The 26066-nt window shown below is 42.1% G+C and overlaps 1 protein-coding gene across 14 annotated transcripts in view; it reads left to right on the forward strand.

The window, feature by feature from the left end:
• LMNTD1 (lamin tail domain containing 1) overlaps nt 1–26066 on the forward strand; it is a 295893-nt gene that overhangs the window by 216721 nt on the left and 53106 nt on the right. For all 14 annotated transcript variants that reach the window (XR_012155635.2, XR_012155637.2, XR_013634835.1 and 11 more), the window contains 4 exons: nt 10221–10336; nt 15990–16180; nt 19798–20005; nt 25735–25921. Coding sequence is in view for 11 of the 14 variants with exons in the window: in XM_073317668.2 (XP_073173769.1) it covers nt 10221–10336; nt 15990–16180; nt 19798–20005; nt 25735–25921 (702 nt within the window). In the remaining 3 variants the exon portion in view is untranslated. The remainder of the gene's footprint in view (nt 1–10220; nt 10337–15989; nt 16181–19797; nt 20006–25734; nt 25922–26066) is intronic.

Below are 26066 nucleotides of genomic sequence, written 5' to 3' on the forward strand. Positions count from 1 at the left end.
TTAAACACTGGGTGATAACAGAGACACTACAAGGGACATGCAAAGACTAGCCACACGGGATACCCACTGTATATTTTGATCTCTTAGCTTCCCAAGTGCTGGAACTGAGAGCAGCAATGATCATGTAAGTTTTTCCTCTTTGAAAGCCAGATGGAGAGCACTAAAGGCCGGAGCTCATTGGGAGAGGAAGGAGAAATTGAAGAAAGTGCCATGCCTTTGCTTTCTTTCCACTTCAGTCCAACCAGGTGATGCTTCCATTTTCATACTGCTCCCACTGAAGTCAGTGGAAATAGAACCAGGCCCAAAAGAAGCAATGCTGGGACTACCTGATAAATGAGTGAACCTTCACCAAAAGAATGTTTCCATTGGAGCAAAAAATAAAATAGAATAGAAAAAAATCAACCTGGTAAAGATCTATAGCTGAATACATTTGATGTGTACCAAGCAAAAATATATTTCCCGTAACAAGAGAGTACTCATTAAAGGGAAAGAAGCCAGATTTTGGACAGCAAGTGGAAAAAAAACCCACCAGCATTAATTCTCTCCAGACCTGTGTATGAACACAGTGCATTAGAGCATTAATATTCATCCAAGACCTAGCTGTGAAGAGGCCCAAAGGGGAGGGTCTTGCGTAACTCATTTCCTGTTGGAATAGGAATACATTTTGCATGGAGCTGTGCGCCAGGCTCATTGTTGGGGTTTGCTATCCACATATGTATATGTGCAGATGTATGTCGATCATATTCCCTGAGTCTTTGGCAGTGGCTCATTAAGCCCTTCTTTTGTTTCTGTCATATCAAACTTATATAATGGGCTTTCAACTGTACTTTTAAAAGAGCTGGAATATGAACAACCATCTTCCTTCTGCTGCTCATATATGTGTATGCCAGAATTTGGCCCAAATACCTGTAAATGGAATAAAACGTGTGCCAAAAGGTTACTAACTTTACAGGTTTCTAATGCAGTATTATTTATAAAATTTTGGGTGCCATTATGCAAATAAAGAAAAGGCAGATTGAGGTGATAATAATAATGATTGAGCTCGAAAGGCAAAGGTTTGAGAAAGTTGCAAGTGACGGAAAACAGGAGGTTAGAAATGCAACCTTAACTAAAGCATCCACTGCTGCTCCCTCTAGAATACACTGCACTAAAACACCAGCTGGTCCTTATCATTATCTAAAATACTAAACGGAGGAAAGGTGAAATGAATCTTCCAACTTCATGTCTCCAAGAGGCACTTTTGGATTTGCAGGTCCCCAAACATAATTTCTTTCTTAGCCATAGGTAAACACCACACTTTGCCTCAGAAACATCAGGATTTGCACTAAGTTACAGCAATGCTGGATCTGCATTCTGGAGTTACCTTAGCAACCCTCGAATGAGAAAGTTCACCCAAATCTTAGAAAATTCCATGTGTGCTCTGCAAGATTAACAATAAGACAATGTATATTCAGCACCCCTCTTGTTCCATGAAGCACCAACTGCCCCTTGTCTTCCTATTTAAGGCCTCAATTGAGCAAAGCATTTGAGTATATACTATTTACTGGGTCCAATTAAAGACATTTCTGAGAAGGGTGTGAACTTCTGCTAAATTAGGGGCTCTATGACCCAAAGCTTATATTCTGGAAAATTTTGTCTTCTATGTCAGATCTCATTTGTTATAAGATCACATCTGCCCTCTGCTGTCCTTTTCAGACAATATGGAACTAAATCACATTCTCAGAATATAATAATTATTATTATAATAATTAAATAAAAAGTAAGAAGAGGAAAGTGGCTTTAAAAAAAACCCAAACTTTTGTATTAATCTTTTGTAGCAGTGGCTCTGAACCAGCCCTTGTGAATCTAAACACTACTGAACTTTGGGAAATTTTCTGTTCACATTCAGACCATTTGTTCCTTGGAAGATTTCAATAAAATGTACTGAATTCTGAGGTTTAACGTATAAATTGCAAGGAAGGTGTCAAATTCTGCCCCTTTAAAAATGTTCCACAAAAATAGCATACACTGAGTGATATACAGCAAAATCAGTATTACCATCATATCTGTTCTAACTAGCAGTTACCACCTGCACAGATCTCTCCCCATCCTCCAACACAATGTATTCCTTTTCTAAGCAGTAATAATTTATGTGTGAGGTTTCTGGATGTATGTGCTGCTGTTCAGGGTGGAGATGTAACCACACCAAATGAGGACCGTGCACTCTGTCCCCTACCTCCCACTCAAGAATGCCCTTCTGCAACTATAGATGTGGACAGAACCTTTTGCCTGGCCATGTAGCTACTAGAATGTGTAAGGACTCACAGCCTAGAATCCAGGTCTGCAGAGCCTGGGACAGCTGATATTCCCACAGTGCCACTGGACAACCATACAAAGCCACATCGAGGGAGCACTATGGAGAGTAGGTGCTGCAAGAAGTGCCACCCAAGAGACTCAGAGTCACAATACCCTGTAACCTTCTGATTGGCCAAGCCCCCTATTTTACCCCAGGGATTGGCCTAGGAATTTATTTGGGTAACCATCCAGACTTCGGCTTGTTGAAAGGCCAGATTCTGCTTGATTTCCAGCCTGACTCTGCCTCTGATTCCTGCCTTGATTCTAACCTGATACTGCCTCTGATCTCTGGTCTTTGACCCTGGCCTCACTCTGACCCTAACTCCTGCTTATGGAACCTCGCTCTTGCAATACCTTCAGCTCCTGCCTGGTGACTACTGTCCCTGGTGGGCAGGCCTCAGCCCAGCTGTGACCACTAGGCCAAACTGCTTATGTCCTGGTCCATTAAAGAATGTAGTTATGTGCTGTGATTATGAAAATCTGCAGCACACACGGAAAATGCTTATTTAAGAGCAGAACAACTAAATTCATATTTTATTTACAAATAAATGACACAAGGAACACTGTACTACTTGTATTGTCCATCGTCACATTTAAGTCAACAAATCCCTTATTTTTTTAAATTTAACTGAAGCTGCCACAGAATTTCCAGGGCATTGCAGAGGAGAGCTGCAGAAACAAGGGATCCTTGCTGAAGATTTGCGTTCTACATTGTTGTGCAGTAGATTGTGTAAGGCCTTGATTGTAATATCTGAAAAGAACTGTGCAGCCATTCTGAAGTTCACATAAATCTTATCAAGTAATTTCAAGGAACAGATCCTTGTGTGTGCCAAGCTATGCTTGTTGCAGAATCTCTCCAGGCCAATTTTGTGCTTCCTCAAAAGTGGATACAGCTGCAGCTGTTATGGTATAGAGCTGCCTACACCAGCTGTATACAGCTTGGAAATTCCCCCATGTAAGAGGAATTGTTAGCTGACTCTTCAAGGTAGCTTTCAAGTAGCCTTTGAGCTACTTGGAGTGGTGGAAAGTGAACAGAGCAGGGCAGAAGATATAGCATCAGAATATTTGACTATTTTCAGGAAGCTTGTGGTCAGATAAGTTAAAGTCAGGCTATCGGATAAAATCAAACTTGGAGTTTCTAGGCGAGGCCATTTTTATGATAATACAAGTCAAAAACTTTGAAACTGTTCATGAAATGATACAATTTGTCATCTGAATTCTCATGGCTCCTAAGTATCTAGTCTGACTTGCCTCAAATTTCCTAAATAATCCCACCCTGGCATAAAATCACTCTTGTAAAATTTCAGGCAAATTGATTAAACGTTGGCAAAGTTAGGAAAAGGAGGGTATAAAAATTAAAGTCAGTCAAAACTCAGAATTTCCGTTTCAAGAGAATTGTTGTCATTTCAGAATTTGTTTTTATTCTAAATCAGAGCAAAACCAAATATTTAAAAATTTCAGAATGAAATGAACATTCTGAAAAAAAAATTGAAACTTTTGTTTGGGGAAAGTTTTTGAACTTTCATATTTTTATTCTAATAGTTATTGGTTTTCCATTTTAGTATTTTTATTATTTTACATTACATTACTTGTCATGATGTGATGTCATCTTATGCATTAGGCTGGACATTAGGAAAAACTTCCTAACTGTCAGGGTGGTTAAGCACTGGAATAAATTGCCTAGGGAGTTTGTGGACTCTCCGTCATTGGAGATTTTTAAGAGCAGGTTAGACAAACACCTGTCAGGGATGGTCTAGATAATACTTAGTCCTGCCTTGAGTGCAGGGGACTGGACTAGATGACCTCTCGAGGTCCCTTCCAGTCCCACGATTCTATGACTACTAGTGACATGTCATGAAATTATGTCCAAGTAGTCTGTTCTAGTGATATAGTCTAGTGACATGATATAGTCCAAGTAGTCTGTTCTAGTCTACTTTTTTATTTTTATTTTATTAAAAAAAATTAAGGGCAGCTTCTACTTTGTAAAGATTGAAACACATCATCTTATGTTCTGGATCAAGATGGCTCCTGATTGTGTTGTAAGGAAACAGTTTGACCCTTTCTCTTATTTTCTTGTTGAAAGTGTCAAATTGTCAAACTGTTTCCTTACAACACAAACAGGTGACACTTTGAGCTACAAAATGTGGTAAGATGTTTCAATTTGTATTAGGTAGCAGCTGTTCTTAATTATTTTAAAAATGCAAATAAAAAATACAACAGTAAAATAAATTAATGGATATATAGACTATTACATAATATGTCACATGAATCTACATAATATCTCAAATTATGTCAGTAGTAACACAGAATACCATTTCATATTATGACATGACATGTCACATGACATGTAATTATGTACTACTACTATTGACATGTCATGGAATAATTTAGACAAATATATACAAATAACAAAGATACTTTTTAAATGAAAATTTGCATTTCAAAGGAAATTTTGAAATTTCCTAAAACCAAATGTTGCTAAACAAACATTTTTTGATTTTGCAGGAAGTTCATCACAATTTCACACACAAAAAATGGTTTTCTCAAAAATAACATTTTCCAGTAGAAAACTTTCCATGAAAAATTTCTCACCAGCTGTAGTCCAAATTGATCCCATAATGGAAAGTTAGTTACATCTTTACCTATGTGCCACTTCCCGATACTGAGATCCTTGATTGTCTTAAATATGGTATGCCTAAGAGGTAGTTTCTCATAGGCAGTCAGCTTTTTAAAAATCTCTGTGAAATTTTAGGTAGCATATAATGTACTCTAGCACCACATAATGGAATTAAAATATTTACCAGAATAAATTTTTATCACATATATTTTTCTTGAGAAAAATGGTTTCCATCTTCCAAGTACTGGTTAAACTGCTCCATGCCTTTTTTACAAATTATATATGCAGTATTTTAATGTTTAATAACAGTTAAACATCTATTACATAACCCATTTTACCTTAAGTCAGTGGAAGGACTTGTATTGACTTCAGCAGGCTTTGGATCAGGTGCTTAGAGACCACCTGATTCTGAGTGTGATTCTGGTGCTGTGGTTATCAATTTAGGTGTTTGAGTTAACCTCTTCCTTATTTACATGGGTTGGGCAACAGGCCTGGGCTAACAGAAACTGGATTTGGTAACTTTTAATTCCACTGGAAGGTTTACCAGGCTTTTCCTTTGGGGATTGATTAGGGTCCAGGAGTAGATGGCATGGGAGACATTTACTTTGTTAGGTGAGGATGTCATTTTGAGCTAACATGAATTTGTAATGATTGCCTAGCCCCTAGGGTTCTGGGTAGTTACTTCTATTTATTTATTTATTTCTATTCCAATAGGCTAACAATGTGTTGTGCACTTCCTGCCCCAAAAACATTACAATCTGAGAAGATTAGCAATAGCTGAGGGGAGAGGAGAAGGATAAAGCATATAAAGTTTGGGTTTTTTTAAATTCAATGTTATATAAAAATAGCACATTCCCTGCTGTGGCTGCAAAGGAAGAGAGATGGTCAAATAGGTTGAGACTAGCCACACAATAGGAGAGAAGAGCGTAGGAGCATGGAGAGACAGAGTTCTGAAGGATTAGAAAAAGGAGGACAAAAATCTTGTAAAAGGAGGAGTCCAGAAGCAATTTGCAGTTGGTGGTGACAGGGTCAGAGTGATGATCAAAGAAGCTGATCTAAGTAGCAGAGTTTTGTATGGACTTGATGGGGCTGATAATGGTATTAGGTAGGCCAAGAGTGAGTGATATTGCAGTAATCGAGAAGTGGGATAAGGGTCTGGAAAACAGTTTCAGCTGTTTAGACAGAAAAAAAACCCGACAAGATCATACAAATGTTATAGAGAAAGTGGAAAGAAATGGAAGTGGCCTAAATGTGTAGGGCTGGGGACATGGTGGAGTCTACGGTTACATCTACACTTATGCCAGCATGTAGAGTACGGCACTGCATGCCCAGCTCACACAGGTGTAAATAGAAGTGTAGCCGGAAAGGCATTGCTTAGGAAAGTAGAGTGCCTGAAATGCATGAATCTCCAGGATATATACCCAACATGATTTCTCTACACACTCAAGCAGTGCCTCCCACTGTATTCTGCTGTTTTTAGCAGTGTAGTGTCCTGCTTCCTCCCTGCTGCTGGAGTCTTTCTTCCCTACCCTACCCATTGCAAGAGACTTTCACTGTTATGTGTAGCTATACGTATAGTGCCTGTACTCTACATGTCCCCATAAGAGTAGACATAGCCAAAGATGATCTTCATTTAGTTGGTGTAGGTCCTGCTTTGAGCAGGGGGTTGGACTAGATGACCTCCTGAGGTCTCTTCCAACCCTAATATTCTATGATTCAGGATACAGATCTGAGTAACAGGGAGGATGATGGTATTGCTGGAACAGTTTGTATAGTGGGGGTGCTGAGAACCATTGTATATGAACCCTGTATATGAGGTAAACCACTTCAAGCCCCAGCACCCCTAGTTCCAGCACCGATGGACACAGATAGAACACTTCGTGGCCTTTTTACTAAATTAATACCTTTGCACGAGCCACATAGTCTACTTCTTTGTAAAATACTTGTAAATAGAACTGGAAATACATCGTTCTGTGAAAGTCAGCCATCAGCAGAGAAATCCAACTGCCAGCAGTGCAAAGCTGGTTTGAAAGTTTCAAACGTTCCCGCAATAGTGAATACTGTGAACAGGGCTTACTTGTTAAATCTTGAAAGCTGAGCCAGAGGTGGCCCAGGACTCCTCCTCCTACAGGAAGAGGAGTGTGCCCTGGCAGTAGCAGTGTAGGGGAAGGTTCTTTGTGGACATGCTCTCATTCTGTTGAGGGAGGAGTGATGGAAAAACCCTTCGACAATGAAAAAAATGGAAACATTCTCAGGGCTGACTCTTCCTAAGGCTACCCCGGTTAACTCAGTGTTGTTGATCTGAACGACTAAGATAAGTATGAATAATAGGCTATTTTTTAATTAGATCATAAATGGCATCATTCCCATCAGAACTTTCTTTAGAGTAGCTTGATAAATTGACCTTAGACATGAAATTCATGACCCCTGGACAGTATTTATGAGTTAGATTACAGTATTTAGTTTATTCCTTGTGCTTGTTTCTATGACGAAGGATTCTGTGTTTGGTGTTTCTAATATTTTTAACCCCAACTAATTCTGTTTATTGTGGTGGTTTTGGATTTTATGTTATCAAACTTCCACTATTAGTCCCCAACACTGGTCAAAGGTCAGTTTTATTACTGAGTTCTTGTTTATTTTCAAAATATTGTACATTGCAAAGCTAGATCTACCAAATTTAGGTAAATTTAACTGTGCATTCACAGGGCCTGATTCTTCCGACATATACTGATTTTGCTGTGGTGGAACTCAATAAATCTCAATATTACTACTCCTTATTTACTCCAGGGTATGAAGAGAAACCGACCCATAATTTCTAACAGCAGCAATACAAGCTCGTGCAATTTCAGATTTTTCTCAGAAATGATGCAACTGTCATGTTCTTGAATATCAGCTTTTTTAAGTGAAAAAGTTCTGGGTATGGTGGGTCCTAAAAGTATTACTAATGGGATCATGTGTCAAGAATTCATGATTATTAGAGGAACTAAACATGGTTTCTCATTATTCCTATACTGTGTGTACAAACTTAATACAGAGCCTCTAGCACGTCGTCATCATACCTTACTTAATTAACTTTCGCAAGTCAATCAGTTACTGTCAGTGTTACAGACATTTGGAAGGTATTTTCACTCTAAAATAAATACTGACAATAAAAAATCAACATTTGCTCATAGTTCCTGCACAGTGGTAGTTGAAATGCCACAGTTATTTCCTATACTAAGTACAAGGAAATACTGTGCAATGATCCCTACCACTGGTCACCTACCAGGGCCTTCTGCACCTAAGTACAGACCTCTACCACTTGAACTAAGGAAGTGATTCCATTAGTGTAACGCAATAGTAGACCATTATCCCCTGTCTAGACTAGCAACTATGATCATGGTACACACTCTACTGTATCTCAGCTTTGGTGGTGGAACCAGGGAAAGGGGGATCTAATGCTCCTGCAATGGAAATAGTGTGGGGTCTCTGTCCCTCTGTAAACTTGCACATACCTGGGGATGGGAGCGGAGGTGAGAACAGGACCCAGAGGGGCTAGAGTGGCCACCACAGGACCTAGGATCAGGCTGGGGAGCCTGGAGTGGGACCCAGGGGGGCTGGAATGGCCCCGGGAGCTTTTGGAACCACTGGGATCTTCCTTCCCAGCCAGAGGCCAGTTTCCTCAATCCTCTTCTCCCACTTCCCTGATGTGTCTCAGTACCTCCCCTCTCTCCTTCTCTAACACCTCCTCTCCCCCCATTCACAGGGAGCTTTCTGGTAACTCTTGATAAATGTTGGCTCCCAGTGACCACCACTGTAGGTCAAAGTGTGTTGAATGTTATATTTTCAGGCTGACACAGTACCATAGGGGTCAGTTGTGCCTGATAGGCACTGGACTGCATTGGGCATGGTATAAAGCCTACCTGTCCACAGTGTGCTCCCAGAGCTTCCCGCCAATGCTCTTACCTCTGTTCAGGGGCTGCAGAATACTCTCCCAAGCATGCCTGGCTCAATTTGTTTTCAGTGCAAAACAAAAACTAAGAAAAGAGATTTCAGATAGATAGAATTTGCATTACCCAGTAAGATCATTGGCACATATCCTTCTCCAGAAGTGACCAACACATAATTTAGTAACACATGGAAAAAAATCTTCTATAATGCACTGGTCCAGTTGTGCAATGCTGCGCATGGGGTGTATCTATTCTATTCTATCGAAGTTCTTATACTGCTCTCATCACTGTCGTATGTTAGCAGCTTCCCATAGGACATTAAGAACATAAAAACATAAGAACGGCCATACTGGGTCAGACCAAAGGTCCATCCAGCCCAGTATCCTGTCTACCGACAGTGGCCAATGCCAGGTGCCCCAGAGGGAGTGAACCTAACAGGTAATAATTAAGTGATCTCTCTCCTGCCATCCATCTCCACCCTCTGACAAACAGAGGCTAGGGACACCATTCCTTACCCATCCTGGCTAATAGCCATTAATGGACTTAACCTCCATGAATTTATCCAGTTCTCTTTTAAATCCTGCTATAATCCTAGCCTTCACAACGTCCTCCGGCAAGGAGTTCCACAGGTTGACTGTGCACTGAGTGAAGAAGAACTTCCTTTTATTTGTTTTAAACCTGCTATCCATTAATTTCATTTGGTGGCCCCTAGTGATGTGTCTAACCTCTGTCCTCTCTGGTTTGTTCCCTCATCCTCTCCCCATGGGGCAAATTGTATGTGCAATGGTGAGTTTTATTTTGGAAGGTTTTTTTTTTAAATGTACACACTGCTAGCTTTGTGTGTGTGTGTGTGTGTGTGTGTGTAAGTACTTCCCTCCTGACTGCTGAAGTAATCAGCTTATACTCTGAAATATGATACTTTTACCTTTCATGCATCATGTTTAACTACAGCTGTTGTTATTGATTATAAAATGATCCAGCCGCTACTTAAAATGCAAAATTAAATAGAATCTAAGTAATGAACACTAATGCTTTGGAGACTGATTGCGAACGGCTGAATTTAAGACTTAATGAGTAAATGAACCACCCCATTAAGTATTTCATTTCAGTGGTAGAGAAAGGCATCCTTGTGTACAATTTATAAATGTAGATCAGATAGCTATGTTTGTAAAACATTTGGGAATCCTTTAGGTTGGAAGGCTAAATATAAGGATCGTATTGTGTTGGGATACATTTAAGATATTTATGATTTCATATGTGAGGGCTATTATATATCTATATAACTGAACCACCAACTTCAAATATATTCACTGCCTGATTTCCTGCTTTTTCTTTCTCAGGAATTACAAGAGCTTCTTCTAGCCAAGATGAAAGCACTGGAGGCTGTTGAGGAGAAAAATCTTTCCCTGCAAAATGAGATCAGTTCACTTAAAAGCACGTTTGGAGGAGAAAAAGGGTAGGAACATTAACTAAGCAAGGGCTATTTAATGACTACATATACTCCAGTTTTGTTGAACAAAACTTTTTAAACCTTCTTTGTAACTGCAGCCCCAGGTTTTAGTGACTTGTATGGTAACCAAAGAGCATGACCATCATCATAGCTCTTAGTCCTTCATAAAAGTGCCACAGATATCAGAGGCTGAATTCTCAGGGGACAGAATGGCATAATTGTAGTGACACCATTTATTTAAAGAAATGCCAGATGATATAGCACTTGTTTACATTGTTATATGAGGAACCACTAGAAGTGTAGGAGTGTAAATGCACACATGTCCCTTGATTAACTTCCCTAAAACTTATCTCTGTCACTTATATTTTGCCTAAGCCTCCTACCTTTGAGGATCTGGACATCAGCTACTATCTACTTTTGCATCCGATGAAGTGAGTTGTAGCTCATGAAAGCTCATGCTCAAATACATTGGTTAGTCTCTAAGGTGCCACAAGTACTCCTTTTCTATCTACTTTTGGTTACCTTTGGTGCATTTTTATTTCAAGAGTACATATGAGCCTGTGAGACAGACTTTGCATCTGGATCTAAACATTCCCCAAACTTCTGGACTGGCCAGATCCAAAAATTTGATTTAAAGTCTGACTTTAGGCCTTGCTGCTGCCTCAGTTTCCCCCTTCTTTCTCAGTTAAGAAAACATCAGGCTGCAGGTGTTTCCTCAATAGCTCTTCTCTTTTGGGGAGGAGTAATGAAAAATTCCAAACAATACACATCTTGGCTGCCTGACAGATTGCTTTGGTCCCAGCGTGCTGTTTGTTTATTTAGAGCAGAGGTGGGCAACCTACGGCAGCCCGCGGGACTCTCTTGCCCAGCCCCTGAGCTCCTAGCACAGGAGACTACCCACAGCCCCTCCCCTGCTGTTCCCCCTCCCCTGCAGCCTCAGCTCACTGCATCGCCGGCACAATGCTCTGGGTGGCGGGGCTGCGAGCTCCTGGGGCAGCGCAGCTGCAGAGCCCGACCTGACCCAGTCCTCTGTGCTGCGTGGCTGGCTCCAGCTGGGCGGCACGGCTGCAGCGCCACCAGTCACCGGTGCTCCAGGCAGTGCAGTAAGAGGGGGTGGGGTTGGATAGAGGGAAGGGGGGTTCGGGGTGGTGGTCAGGGGGTGGGGGTGTGGATAGGGGTTGGGGTGGTCAGAGGGCGGGGAACAGGGGGGTTGAATGGGGGCAGGAGTTCCAGGGGGGCAGTCAGGAAGGAGGCAGGGGGTGGATGCGGTGGCGAGGGGCAGTCAGGGGACAGGGAGAAGGGATGGTTAGATGGGGCAGTGGGGGGCAGGTAGGGGATCCAGGGGCGGTCAGGGGACAGAGAGAGGGGGTGGTTGGATGGGGCAGGGGTCCCAGAGGGGCCCTCAGGAATGAGAGGAGGGATTGGATGGGGTGGCAGGGGGCAGTCAGGGACGGGGGTTCCGGGGGTGATCAGGGGACAGGGAGATGGGGGTGTTGGATGGGGCAGGAGTCCCGGGGGTGGGGGGCGGCCGTCAGGGGGCGAGAAGCAGGGGGTGGGCGCAGATGGGGGTGGGGGCCAGGGCACACTCTAACTATACAATTTCCAAAACCCAGTGTGGCCCTCAGGCCAAAAAGTTTGCCCTCCCCTGATTTAGAGTACACTATAGTAGAGTCAGTCAGCGCATTCTACATCTTAAGCGCTGATGGAGCATGATGGATATTTTAATATCCTCCCACTTAATCCAGTAGTAAAACCAGAGAAGCTTTGTCTGGACAGAGGATTCCATTATATGGTTCTAAGCCTAATACTGTTATGTCTCAGCCCTGTGGATGGTATTCACTGCCACAGAGGTTTCTTTACTAGCTAGGAGAATAAGAAGTGTTGTCTGTCTTGGAGCAAGTTTTCTGTGAGCAAGTCTTCTGGGCCAAATTCTGCTTGCAGTTGCACCTGTGCAAGCCCCTGAGTAACCTTTCTGAAGTTATTGGAATTACTTTGGATTTACACCAATATTGCTGAGATATAGACGGTAGATAATTAATTTCACTTTGAAACGCTTCAGTTTTATACATCTGCAGGTGGTGTTTATAAAACAAATGGCCTGGGCAAGTGTATCAACTTCCAGCCAAATGAAACCCAGATGGTTTCCCATTTAGGGCAGGGCAACCCTTTTCCTGAAACTGTAGCCTGAAAGCTCGAGTCACATCACATCAGCCTCAGCTGGGTTGGCAGGATCAAAAAGGTTTTCACTGGGCTATTTATACACACACACTTTTTTCTTCCTGTGTAGTTTTCAACCGATGCTACCGTACGGTAAGATTTCAAATTGAGATATTTGTTTTGAAACATCCATGTGTTGGAACGTCACATGGTTCCTAGAGTTACTTAAACAAATTCTGCTGTCTGTTACATTGGTGTAAATCTGGTGTAACCTGCTGATGGCAGTGGAGTTACTCAGGATTTACACTTGCAGAAACAAGAAGAGAATTTTTCCCATTGTCTTTAAGCGGATTGTTTCTTTGGGAGAGGTGCACAAGGGCATGTGCTGACTCATCCCTGCTGTATATATTGCTGTGCTAAATGTTGACACTTAGGGCTAGATGGTAGCTGTGTTACAGCTCTGCCTAAAGGGTGGTGCGGAGCAGCACTGCTTCAGGAGGAGCATCAGAGTGTGCCTCAGAGAGGCATAGTTTTTGCCTGGGCTTCACAAAATGGGTGTACACCTTACACCAGCTATTAGGTTAGTGTAAAATGCTCCCTACCTTCCCTCACTTCCTTTCTTCCCTGCACCCTCGTTGGCATCCCAATTAGAGGTGGGTGAATAACTGGTTTTTCAGTTTGCTGGCAGTTACGAAAAATTTGGGGGGGATCAGTTTGGGTTGAACCAAAGTTGAAACAAATATGAAAAATTTCAGCAAATCAAAAAACATTATTTTGGGTCAAACAAAACTGTGAGAACTCCTGATTTACTCCAATGTATGTGAGAGGAGTGTGAGAATATTGGGAATATGTGATTGTCCAGATAAGAATTCCACGTAGCTCACAAAAGCTTATGCTCAAATAAATTGGTTAGTCTCTAAGGTGCCACAAGTCCTCCTTTTCTTTTTGCGAATACAGACTAACGCGGCTGTTACTCTGAAACTTGGTTTATGGACATTGTTTGTAACTGTAACCATCATTGTGAATGAGATCACCCATTATGTAGCAGGAACTTGACATGAGGTTGGGAAGCTATGTCTGGAAAAGTGTGACAGAGCAATGAAAGATCAGCAGTGAATGGCTCTGCCCTTGTGAAACAATGAGATTGCTGCTGGCAGGGCCAATGACTTTGAATGGAGACACTACACAAAAATCTGCCTGGAGGGAAGGAGCTGTAATCCATCCTTCTCCCCTCCCTGTCTAAATCCATGCTTAGGAGAGCTGCAGTTTCTCCACCTTACAAAACGGTGATAGTCTTTTTTAAAGATATCTGCTTCCTAAACAAAGGAAGTCCTTTCACGGCCAGAAACAGATGACCCAAAAGGAGGAGTGGAGCCAGAATGGATTTAGCTTCCCCTAAGGATTTGGACCAAAACCAAAAGGAGGTAGATGAGATTGGGGGGATTGTGACTAGGAGCTGTTGTTTTCCATGGATCCATAACTCTTTTGTGCTTTTTAAGAGTAAAGTGTGTGTGTTTAAGAAATTCCTTTGCTAAGCCTACTTCCTTGCTTTACTACCATGGTGTCCCTGAAGGGGTTAAGTAGAAACCAGAGCTCCCATTACCATTCTGGAGGGGAAAGTGTCTATAGGTACATCTACACTGCAATAAAATATCCATATGGCATGGCCACAGCTGGCCAAGATCAGCTGTCTTGGGCTTGTGGGGTTAAAAATTGCAGTGTAAATGTTTGGGCTTGGACTGGAGCCCGGGCTCTGAAACTGGTGTGGGGCCTGGGTCTCAGAACCTGGGGTCCAGCCCAAGTCTCAATGTCTACATTACAATTTTTAGCCCCTCAGATAAAATGCTATGAGCCAAAGTCAATTGACCTGGGCTCTGAGACTCATTGCAGTTTTTTTATTGCCGTGTAGAGATATCCTAAGTGACTTGGGGCTCAGGAGGGCTGTGGAAGTAGTTCTAGGGTCTAGGCAGGAGGACCCCGGGGTACTGCTGCCCGAGAAGGGTGTCAAACACACACTCTGCACCTGGCAGTATGCCTGAGAGACCCAGAACTAGGCACACTACCCAGACCCCAGGAGCTTAGCATCACGTAGGACCCACTGGTTGGATCCCATTGCAACACACTGGTGTCCATCCAGAGAGTGGAACTGTGTCAGGTTGTGACAGCAAAATTGGCCCCAAGGTGTACTAGATATGTCAGATGTATGAGCATATTGCCCTGAATGGGAGAGTTGTGCTTCCTGGATGTTTTGGATAATTTATGCAGTGTCATAAATATAAAGGGAAGGGTAAACCCCTTTGAAATCCCTCCTGGCCAGGGGAAAGCTCCTCTCACCTGTAAAGGGTTAAGAAGCTAAAGGTAACCTCGCTGGCACCTGACCAAAATGACCAATGAGGAGACAAGATACTTTCAAAAGCTGGGAGGAGGGAGAGAAACAAAGGGTCTGTGTCTGTCTGTATGCTGGGTCTTGCCAGGGATAGACCAGGAATGGAGTCTTAGAACTTTTAGTAAGTAATCTAGCTAGGTATGTGTTAGATTATGATTTCTTTAAATGGCTGAGAAAAGAATTGTGCTGAATAGAATAACTATTTCTGTCTGTGTATCTTTTTTGTAACTTAAGGTTTTGCCTAGAGGGGTTCTCTATGTTTTTGAATCTAATTACCCTGTAAGATATCTACCATCCTGATATTACAGGGGGGATTTCTTTATTTCTATTTACTTCTATTTTTTATTAAAAGTCTTCTTGTAAAAAACTGAATGCTTTTTCATTGTTCTCAGATCCAAGGGTTTGGGTCTGTGGTCACCTATGCAAATTGGTGAGGCTTTTTATCCAACATTTCCCAGGAAAGGGGGGGTGCAAGTGTTGGGAGGATTGTTCATTGTTCGTAAGATCCAAGGGTCTGGGTCTGTAGTCACCTAGGCAAATTGGTGAGGCTTTTTACCAAACCTTGTCCAGGAAGTGGGGTGCAAGGTTTTGGGAAGTATTTTGGGGGGAAGGACGCGTCCAAACAGCTCTTCCCCAGTAACCAGTATTAGTCTGGTGGTGGTAGCGGCCAGTCCAAGGATAACGGGTGTAATATTTTGTACCTTGGGGAAGTTTTGACCTAAGCTGGTAAAGATAAGCTTAGGAGGTTTTTCATGCAGGTCCCCACATCTGTACCCTAGAGTTCAGAGTGGGGGAGGAACCTTGACAGGAGGGTTGTGCTTCCTGGATGTTTTGGATAATTTATGCAACATTAAAGAGGATAATAAAAGTAAAGAAATAATTGTAACAATAATCAGCAAGTAGTAATCATCTTGAAAGGAGGACCAGGCTGGATGTTATTCTACTGGTTGATATTGAGGTTTCTTGTACCTATAACAGATTCTGCCCTACTTTACATCCCAGCCAGCCCCCTGGAAGTAAATGAGGTTGTACAATATATACACTGGCACTGAGCAGTGAATGTGGATTTCCATGGACTCATTGTGAATGAATGTAATTTCACTGTTTTTAATACAGAACGGAGGCAACCCATTTCCATTTGGCACCTAACTCTGGTCACTCCCCTGTTACCTCAAATTCCATCACAGATGCATCACCCCAACCTTCAGAGAATGTACTCTCACCACAATCACTTCAGCCTGCTTCTGCAGCACCCACACTGGCTAAATCCACCAGAGCAGATCCGACTACACAAAAGAGAGTTTTAGGTAAGCCCTCAAAAACTCTTCTATAACTCATATTTAGGACAGAAGATGGCAGCACTTTATATGCTCTTATTCACTAATATTTCAGCTGTGCCCCATGATGATTTCTTACTGTGGTTGGAGTGATTTCCTTACATGCACTGCAGCTATTAGAACTTTCAAACTAAGCAACCTGTATCCCTGCTGTGGGTGGGATTAATCATCTGGTTTTGATTACAGGGGTGGCTGGTGGCATCTTGAAATTGTGGAGAGTATTACTATTTTATCTGAGCTGGGTCCCTTTTTTCCCTGCCATTTCAATACAATTACATCCAAATTACAAAATATTTGTGGTTTACATTATTACATGGTTTAGTTTTGCCTGTGTAAACTAGAACAAGTTGTGTTATAACAATGCAAAGAGAATTGTGCTATACCCTTGAAAGAATTCATTCAAGAAGAGGTGGCTTGTCCAGAGAAGGCAGGTTAGGCATAGGCAACCCTGGTTTTTATTACGACAGATGTTCTCTCTGCACTGCGGTTAGAACCATATTTGGGAATCCAGTTACAACATAGTTGTTCCCAGACATGTCATCGCACTCTTTGTTTTTATCTGTGGTGACTAGAACAAGCCATGTTACAATCATGTTAAGGGAACTGTAATATAGTCCTGCAAATGTGGGGTAATAGCATGGCTCTGTGAATGCAGTTATAACTAGAGCTGGTCAAAAATTGGAATTTCTATCCAGTGGGGAAATTCTGATATTTTGACACAATTTTAAGCCTAAATTAGGACAAGAAGTTGAAATACTGAAGTTTTTCATGGAACAACCAATTCTGTAAATGTTAAGATGTTTCATTTCCACTGAAATGTTTTGACAGTCCTGAATCTAAACATTTCGTTTTGGTTTGTCAAACTGAATCAAAATGTTTTTGTTTGGCTTGGTTTGACATTGAACTGCATCTGGCGGAAATGCCACAGTGCCTCCTGGGAGTTGTGGTTCAGGTGCCTAATGTTCCCACTGTCCTCTATGGATCAGAGTCCCCAGCCAGACTACATCTCCCATGATGCATGGTGATTGTAGGACTCTCATGATGCCTGGTGACAGTTCAGCAAGAGGGGAGACAGCTGTGCATCAAGGGAGATGTAGTCCAACCAGGGAGTCTAGCCCATAAGAAAAAATGGGGGTATGAGGCACCCAAACTACAACTCCCTTGGGGTACTGTGGCAGTTTCGGCAGATGCAGATTAATGTCAAACTGACCTGAAATGAAACGTTTTGATTCAGTGCGGCAATCCAAAATGTTTCAATTTGGGTTGACCTGAAACACAAAAAAAATTGCTTTGATTTTTCCCAATGAAAAAAATAAAAAGTTTCAGCAACTTCAAAATTTTCTGTGGAAAAAAATGTTTGATGAAAAATTCTGGACCAGCTCTAGTTATAATTCCTTGTCTGTTCTGGACTGGCCACCACACGACTTAAATATTGATTCCAGATCTTCCACCTTCTGGGTGTATTTGCGAGCTGCATGCATTGTTACATGAACTGCAACATTTTACATAAAGTCAGATTGTGTGCTGCCCTTGCTCAGCCACACTGAGGGTCAAGGGAAGCACAAGAAGCCTCCCTCCACTAAAGTGGCTGCTCAAGAGAAGTCCATAATAGTGGTCCCAGCTACGCTTATTCTTGTTGCCCCCAGGGAGGTGATAGTGGGTAGGGAAGACCCAAGGCTGTGGTCCAGCCCAGCCACCACACTAGGCTACAGAGCGGAGCCAGCGTGCTGGGGAAAGCAGTCTATGTCCGCCTAATAGTTGATTCAAATGATGCACCGCCTGTTCACAGAGTGCAGCATGGGGGAAGACTGTGTCTGCCTCTGGGGCAGTGTCCCTCATCGTCCTCAGGGAGGGTGCAACTCTGCATCCTCTCACACTTGGGGCTTGTGGCTAGGTGCCTCACTTTAGGCTAAGAATCCCATTGATTTTAGTGGGATTTGGGTGCCTAACTCCCTTAGGCCCCTTTTAAAAGCCCAACCTTTGCCCACAGTATTCAGTAACACAGAAAAAGCCACCACCAATGTGATGAAACAAACTAACTTATAAACAAGAAACAAACTAACTTATTAACACATCACTAAAAGCCAGCTTCAACACAGTCTGCTCATTCTGCTGCTGCCCGTTCTGCCGCTCTGAATATTTGATCTAACAGAGACTCTAGCATGCACAGAGCAACAGAGTCCAACAACTCATCTAGCTTCCTGATTATGGAGCTCATTGGCCGTTGCCCCATTTCTTCTCCGGCAAATCCCTGAACACCATTCATTCTTTTGTGCCTCCTAGTTAGACTCAGCCTCTGCAAAATTCACGCTCAATTAAGCTGCACACCTGCCATGGCTTTCTGTTTAGGCCACTGTGCTGTAGCTTTTACCCTCCTTATTACTCAGATGTTATTACATTTGGCTGCAAGTAATTCTTCACTGGCCAAGACAAGGAGACCCTGTTTCATTGCCCAATGACTGGAACTGCTGTTTCATTTGAACTCTACCACAGAGAGTCTCAAGGGCGGGAACTACAAACAAGATATTGAAATGGGGGCCTGCCCTGTGTCACCGCTTTGGTATAATGCACTGTAAGATGGAAAAATAGAAACTCAAACATCTTGTTTTTACAATCAGAAAATCCCATTGGAAAAAGCAAATCAGTATGCCTGATTGGAGCCAGCATTCCTAGTACAATGGAAAAGCTAATTCGTGCAACATTATTACTTTTGCTGACACAGTAATGTTGCCAAATCAAGAAGGGTTTGACTTTTAGCCATCTAAGAGACAGATCCTATGAGTACAGAGCACCTCCTGTCAGGTGCTTTAACTCCCATGGAAAACAATAAGAGTTGAGGCTGCTCAGCACGGGCTAGGATCTGCATAGGGATAGTCCACCTGGCATGGCATCCCCAACCCATCTCTTTGGGATCCAGAACTCTGGGAGGGCTGAAAAGCAGGACTGAGTCACAAGCACTGACAGGATCTGGGGGAAGCTGATTTCTGATGAGACTTCGGTGGGAGACCAGGGGATCTCTTTGTGAGAGAGGGGTTCACCAGCAGCATTCACTTCTCCCCTGCTCCAGATCCTACAGTCTCAATGAGAGTGGGGTTGCCCAGGTGGTGCATGGATGCATGTTTTGGGGTCTTTTGCACAGACAGCGAAAAGTCCAAAGAGGAGGAGAGGGTATTTTCATATTCATCCTGTAAGTGGAAGAGAGGCTCAATATGTTCAGTCCCAACTCACAGCTGATGCTACACCTTATAGCAGCACTGAAATTGCAGGATGACACTTATACTGCCAGTGGCATAATTTATTGTTCTTGAGCTACCCAAGATAATTCCACTAAGGTAATAAATCGACATGTCACTAACAAAATATTCACTTTGCCAGCTGTGTTCCATTTTATAGCCATAGGTTTAAAGCTTCCTGAGAAGGGTTCATTGAGCACCGTTTTACATTAACAACTCAAGGGAGAGGAAGGAAATGAGATTATGCAATTTTTGTTACAAAAATAAACGATGAAAAATATTGGGTTCTTTTTTATTTTGTTGTTTTGTATCTATGACATCACTCGTTGTCTGTCTCTCTTGCTTGTTCAACAGCTCAGGGCAGCACTAATACCGAGTCACCGAAGTGGTCCCGTTCTAGGTCTAGGTCCCTCAGCCTTGACACGAATACATTAGGACAAGGTCAGGACTATTTCAGCTCTTTGTTCACTGACTCAAAGAGGAATGTCCAGCATCCCGGGCCCTTGGAGAGACAGGGAAGGACACCGTCAGCAGCTGAAGACTACACCTCTTCTGCATCCAGGTACAGGTGCAGCGTTAAGCCATCAGATGTCTAAAGACTTCATTTGTTTTAGCAGTAAGACTCTGTAATTGTGTTTTTATGGGGAACTTCCCTACAATTTATTTCTGAAGGGCAGAGATGGTGTGCCTTTACAGCCCTCTGTAATATCTCCATTAGGTAAGCAGTAAGACAGCACTTAATGAAAGGCCAAGCAATTATCCACAAGACATAGGAGAATGTCAAAGGTTTGAAGGTTTGCTGAAGATAAGTCACCAAAAGTGTAGAGGTCAGACTGAGTCCTTCACAGGCAGCTGCCCCAGAGGTGGAATTGACCTTAGCTATCATGACCTACAGGTTTTGAAACCATGTCTGCAGGGCTCCTAGGGAGTCATCACTCTCCAACCCTCCACCCAGTGGTTTACTGGCATCAGCTAGAATCAGGACTCCTTGAAACCTAACTCAAATAGGAGGCTCCACCATGGGTCCTGATTGGTGAAATACCAGAGCTCCTGATTGTCTCACTCCCCCTACTTAAGCCAGGAGGAACAGGAAGTCATCTGTACAACTGGGCTCCACCCTGCTTTGGACTACTCAGCCGGTGCTGCCTGCTCTTGTGTCCTGGTCCTGACCTCCTGGTTTCTTGACCCAGCCTGATTTCTTGTATCTTACCCATGGTTCCTGACCTCATCACCTGATCTTCTGGTTCTGGCTGGTGTGGGGACCAGGCCCTTTGCAAACCACTAGGCCTATCTGCCTACTTTACAGCCCTGATGTTGGGAGAGTACAGCAATTATATTCACCATCCTTCTTTCAGAGTTTTGTTGCAGGAGGGTCACTAATAAACTCTGGTTAGTGCTCTAGAGAGGCCCTTCTAGGAGGCTGCCCAGAAAAGGAAATGAAATTCTGCATCTCCTGGCTGGTTTGGCCCCACTCTCTCTTGGGCTTGACCTGCTCATTTTTCATAGCTCCACGCCCATGAGTGGAGCTGGGGTTGCAGGTGGCTTGAGGGGGGTCCCATAGTTTTGGGTTGGACCAGCCGAACCTGAAGTAACCCAGGGAATAAACTGAGCCCTAGATGGTTAGCCAAGGTTAGTCCAAATTTATTCTAACCTACTAAGAGCCGTATCATAAAATATATTGGCCCGAGGGATAAACTCTTTATCCCAGTATATCTTCCTTCCATCTCTAATTTAGAATCTTAGATATTAGAGATGGGAAAGACCTATTGGGCCAGATCTTCAGTTGGTGTAAATTGTCACAGCTCATCAGCTGCAGTGGAGTTAGGATAAGTGACACAAGCTGAGGATCTGCCCCATTAGGTCCAGTGCATCCCATACCCATGTGGATTGTCCTGTACAGTATATTTTCTAGTGGTTTGTTCAGGACAGATCATGTTTAAGGCCCAGACATCTTAATGTTAGGAAGCTTTTCCTGATATTCAGCCTAAATTTTCCCTTTTTTAATGTCATCCCATTGCTTTTAGTTGAACCCCCCTGTACCAACCTAAGTAATTCTTCTGCCTTCTTTTAATTCCCAGCCCTCAAACATATCTGCTCTCTTACCATGTCTCCCTGTCCCCTTGGTGATTCACTAGCTAAACCATATGTATTTAACTCTTTAATCTTCTCTCAGAACTCAATCCCGCCAGCCCCTGAATCCGTTTGTTTGGAACCTTTCTAGAATTCCTTCCAAAATGTTGATATTTTTCTGCTACCTAAGTGCCCAGAAATGAACACAGTGCACCTGATTCTGATCTCACTTACACCAACATAAATCAAGAGCAACTTCTTTCTAGTCCGTGGAGTTACATTAGTGTACGTGAGAGGAGAATCAGGATCAATATTGCAGGTGGTTCCTCCACAGAACTGTCCAAAGAGAATCTATTACCTCCCTGCTCCTTACTTTGCATACGCAGCCACAATTGGAACAACTAATACTCTGAGAAGATTCTATAACAAATGCTTTATTCAATTCCAAATCTATGTTACCTGCTGCTTTCTCTTACTCATTAATTTTATAATGCTTTCGATTTTATAGCCATTTCTCTAGCAGATAAGGTCTTCCTAAATCCATGGCACTTACCACTTGTGTTTCTATCACTAGACCAGTGTAATTCAGGACATTACAAGTATAGCTATAAAAAAATAGCTTTGAAAGCCAGTTAGAAAGCTGAAATTGTTTCCAGAATTCTACAGCATTTCCAAATCCTGAGATATGTCTACTGTTTGACTGGGCATAGGCAGGATAAGTCTAGCTAAACACAGAAAGATAAGTGATTACCTTCTCCTTCATGAATTTCCTTGTATTGTGAGAACTATTTTCCAGTGGGGGATTGTCACATCTCGTCTCACACAGAAAGCAAGAGAAATCATTAGCTCTGCTAACTGTAGAAGATAAAGAGTAAAATGTGGTGACAGTTTGCTTTGTGTGTGGTTAAAATTGTTTAATGCATGAAATAGGCAATTTTTAAAAAATTCTCAGTTGATTAATTACCGACCATCATGACACTCAACTGCAACAGCACACACACCCACATGAAATTTTAAAAATATACTCCCTCTCAGTGCCCACCTATACAATGGGGCTGCCTGCGCTAGCAGGGGACTAGACTTGGTGACCCAAGAAGTCCCTACCAATCCTATGTTCCTAGCAATTTGATGTTCCCATCCAATGAAATTACGCACAATCATATGCACAATCATAATTCCAGCCTGTTGATTTATAATTGTATTATATAACATATTATGAATAGACATGAAATGTGGCATATACACATTTCAATAGTATTTCTGTATAGCTGTGTTTAGTAGTGTATATTTTTTGATGGAAGTCACAATGTCAGTAACATTATTTAGTACACAGAAATTTGGTAGAAGTTTTTGTTTTTGATAAACTAAGATATTTTAATCAGCAGTGTGATTTTATAATTTTTAATTCACTTTAAATTCATTTGCTGTGTGGTATGCGTCAATGCTAAGATTGCAATTGTACGGTTGCAATCATTACTAAATGATTAAATAATGGAGCGGTGGAAGCTGGGAGTTGAGGTTGTGCCCTGCAGTGAGATTTCCCATTTTTTTTTTTTCATGTATGCAGCTAAGGTGGTAGTATTGTTGCACCAAAAGTGCTAGAGTATAATGACAATAGTGGGCTAATGTTTGGAGACTGGGATTGTGTTGGATGTGATCTTAACTATTTCCTTGCTGTTCACGCTTGAGCAACCTTACCTCTAAATCAAGTAAGTTTTTGTGTGTTTTATTGAATGTAAGAAAAATGGAGTTGAAGCACTCTAAACAATGTAAATCATCAATATCTATTTTGCAGTAAGTACATCTGCATACACTAATTAGGGCTGAACTAAACCAAATCTAGATTGCCAATCCTCTAAACTTTAAAACAATTTGGATCTGTATCCAAACTTTATATCTCAGATGCATATCTGACACTAATATGTACAGGGTATTTTGCAATCCTAGACAAATTTCAATATTTATACCCCCCTCCCCAAGTCCATTTCTACCCCGTCCCAGACCTAGAGCTAAGTCCACTGGCAAATAAATGTATAGACCTTCATTTGCACCCATTTAAATAAACCTTTCATCCTATATTTCTCCTGTCATAGTAATTGTACCAACATAAACCTTTCCTTTCAAAAGTTAAGACTTCTGGGCTTAGAAAAAGGTGGGATGTTTTCTATTAAAGGGACACTGTTAAGTTAAAAATACAAGGCCAGATTCTCCAGTGAGCTGGAAGCTTTGTACTGGCATACCACTCAACAGTCCCATTTCCTATCCCTTGCTTCTTCATTTTTCACCATTCTTGTGTCAGAAAGGCCCCCATTATATTCTGACCCCACCCCTATCCCATTTACCTTTCCTATACCTACAAGTCCAGATTCAAGTCTTGTCTAGAAACAAGTCTTCCTCAAGCACCTACTGTCCACTGCCACTGTCCTGCTCAAAACTCCTTTTTTTTGCTACCCCATATGTCCTGGTATCCATGATTTTCTCTTGTTTCTTCACATGGCCTGTTTCCTCCAGTAGCAGCCTCTGTTTGATGGAATGGGAGGCACTTCTAACAAATTTTCTCATGGGGAAGCAATATGGCTTATCCTTCTTATCCTCATGCTGCAACTGAAGTCTTTTTCGCCACACAACTTGTCATCATCTACACCTGTGCCAAGTGTGAGAACACAGGGAACATCTTCTCATTCTGTGTTTGTATAGCACTTACCACAGTGGTCCATGATTAGGGCTCCTAGGCACTACGGTAATACAAATAAATAATGATGATAAATGATACCAGACCAGAAGGACAGCATTTTACATCAGTTTAAATCATGATTCACTGTGCAAGGTACCATAGAGAATCAGGCCCTTTTTTCCATGGGAAGCTCCCTAAAGGACTCCCTCTGTTGATGGGAGGAGCAAACAGACTTGTATGCTTGTTCTCTGCCCAGAGAGAGAAGGGACTCAATAGAGGGCCCAAAGATGCAGCAAAGGGAGAGGAAGGGAGGGTTTCCTACATGCTGCATAGCACAGTATTGCGATCAGTAAGCATTGCGATCAGTAAGCATGTATTCTTAGTTCCTGTTGGGGGAGATCATGGACAGCTCCCCCACCCCTTTCGTATCTGTCACTAGGTGCTGCAGACTGCAGGCAGCCTCACTGTCATGTGCAAGCATGACCCCTACTGTGCGGCATGAATGAATTTCTGGGTGGGTGGGTGAGTGGTTTTTGCCACTCATCAGTTATTATTTTGCCACCTTACACAGACCCATGTCTATCTGTGCTATAGGGCCAGGCTTGAATACAGGCACAAACACCTACATATTAAACTTATCAGCAAAACAGAAGAAGGCATGCATAGCCAGGGCAAAGACAGGAGACACTGACAAGACATTACAACAAGGGCTAAACAATTAACTAAATCATGGTGTATGTCAGATGGAAAAGTGGAGGATTCCTTGGACTTCTTTCACAACTTGTCTGATAAGACAAGTAACGAGCATTATAGTCCATAACTGCATTTTAGAAAGAGCTTTCTTGACATGTGTGAGTTGCTTAGAAGAGGAACGCTCCAGAGATAAATTTGTTTTCCAGTGCTTGCTGAAGATAAAGTGTTCCTCTGCTCACTCAAGGAGTTCCTTTGCTTTCTGTAGATAAATCACAGACCCTTGTTTGCTATATTTCTGAAATGAAAGAGAGAGTAGGTCTTAATTGTTTTAACGTGTTGTTTCTTAGATATTGGTTAATAATATCAGCTTCCCTTTCCTCCACAAAGGAAAATGAAAATGAGGGACAGGCGGAAATCCAAGAAAGGAGGGAGAAAATATATAGATGAAGTCAATGACTGAGATTTTCAGAACTGACAAGGGGATTTAGCCACACAACTCCCATAAATTCTAATGGCCAGATTGTGTGGTCAGCCTTAAAAATGTTAACCTAAATACATTTAGAAAATACAAATAGCAAACTGAGATGATGATGATTTTTTTTAAAAAGTACCAATTTCCAATGGTAATGTGGGGCCAAAAATATGTAAGATAGCTAGTTTGTGTTGATATATGTAAAGCACACTGAGTCTTTCAGATGAAAGGGTCTATGTAAAGTGCAGATTATTATTATTGTAAATAGTCTGCATACAGTATGTTTATTATGCAGACATGGGGGCAGGCTGTTATAGTTAAAGGCATGTGTATTTCATTTGTGAAATGCTTTTAAATCTTTGATTCTACTTTTATTATTTAGTGCTATTGGCAACTTAAAAATTGCAGAAGTTCATTCAGGTGGTCATTTTGTGAAGATCCTTAACTGTTCCCCTGATAAAGAGGAAGGCATTGGGGAGTATACACTCCAGCAAAATGTCAGCGGCCATCCAGTAACTCTATTCAGATTCCCACCAAGGATCAGAATGAAGGCCAATTCTACTGTAACCGTGAGTACAGAAGAGGAATATGCCAAATGAACTCAGAGGGGATAGCTAAGAGTTTATCTTCTGTAACTCAGTTGCTCTTCATCCACTGTAATGCAAGGTCAAAATTTCAAACTTAAAATGCTTGAAGTCAGGCTCATAAATCCAT

Source organism: Lepidochelys kempii, chromosome 1 (genome assembly GCF_965140285.1).
Source record: "Lepidochelys kempii isolate rLepKem1 chromosome 1, rLepKem1.hap1, whole genome shotgun sequence".
In the NCBI taxonomy this organism is placed as follows: domain Eukaryota; kingdom Metazoa; phylum Chordata; order Testudines; family Cheloniidae; genus Lepidochelys; species Lepidochelys kempii.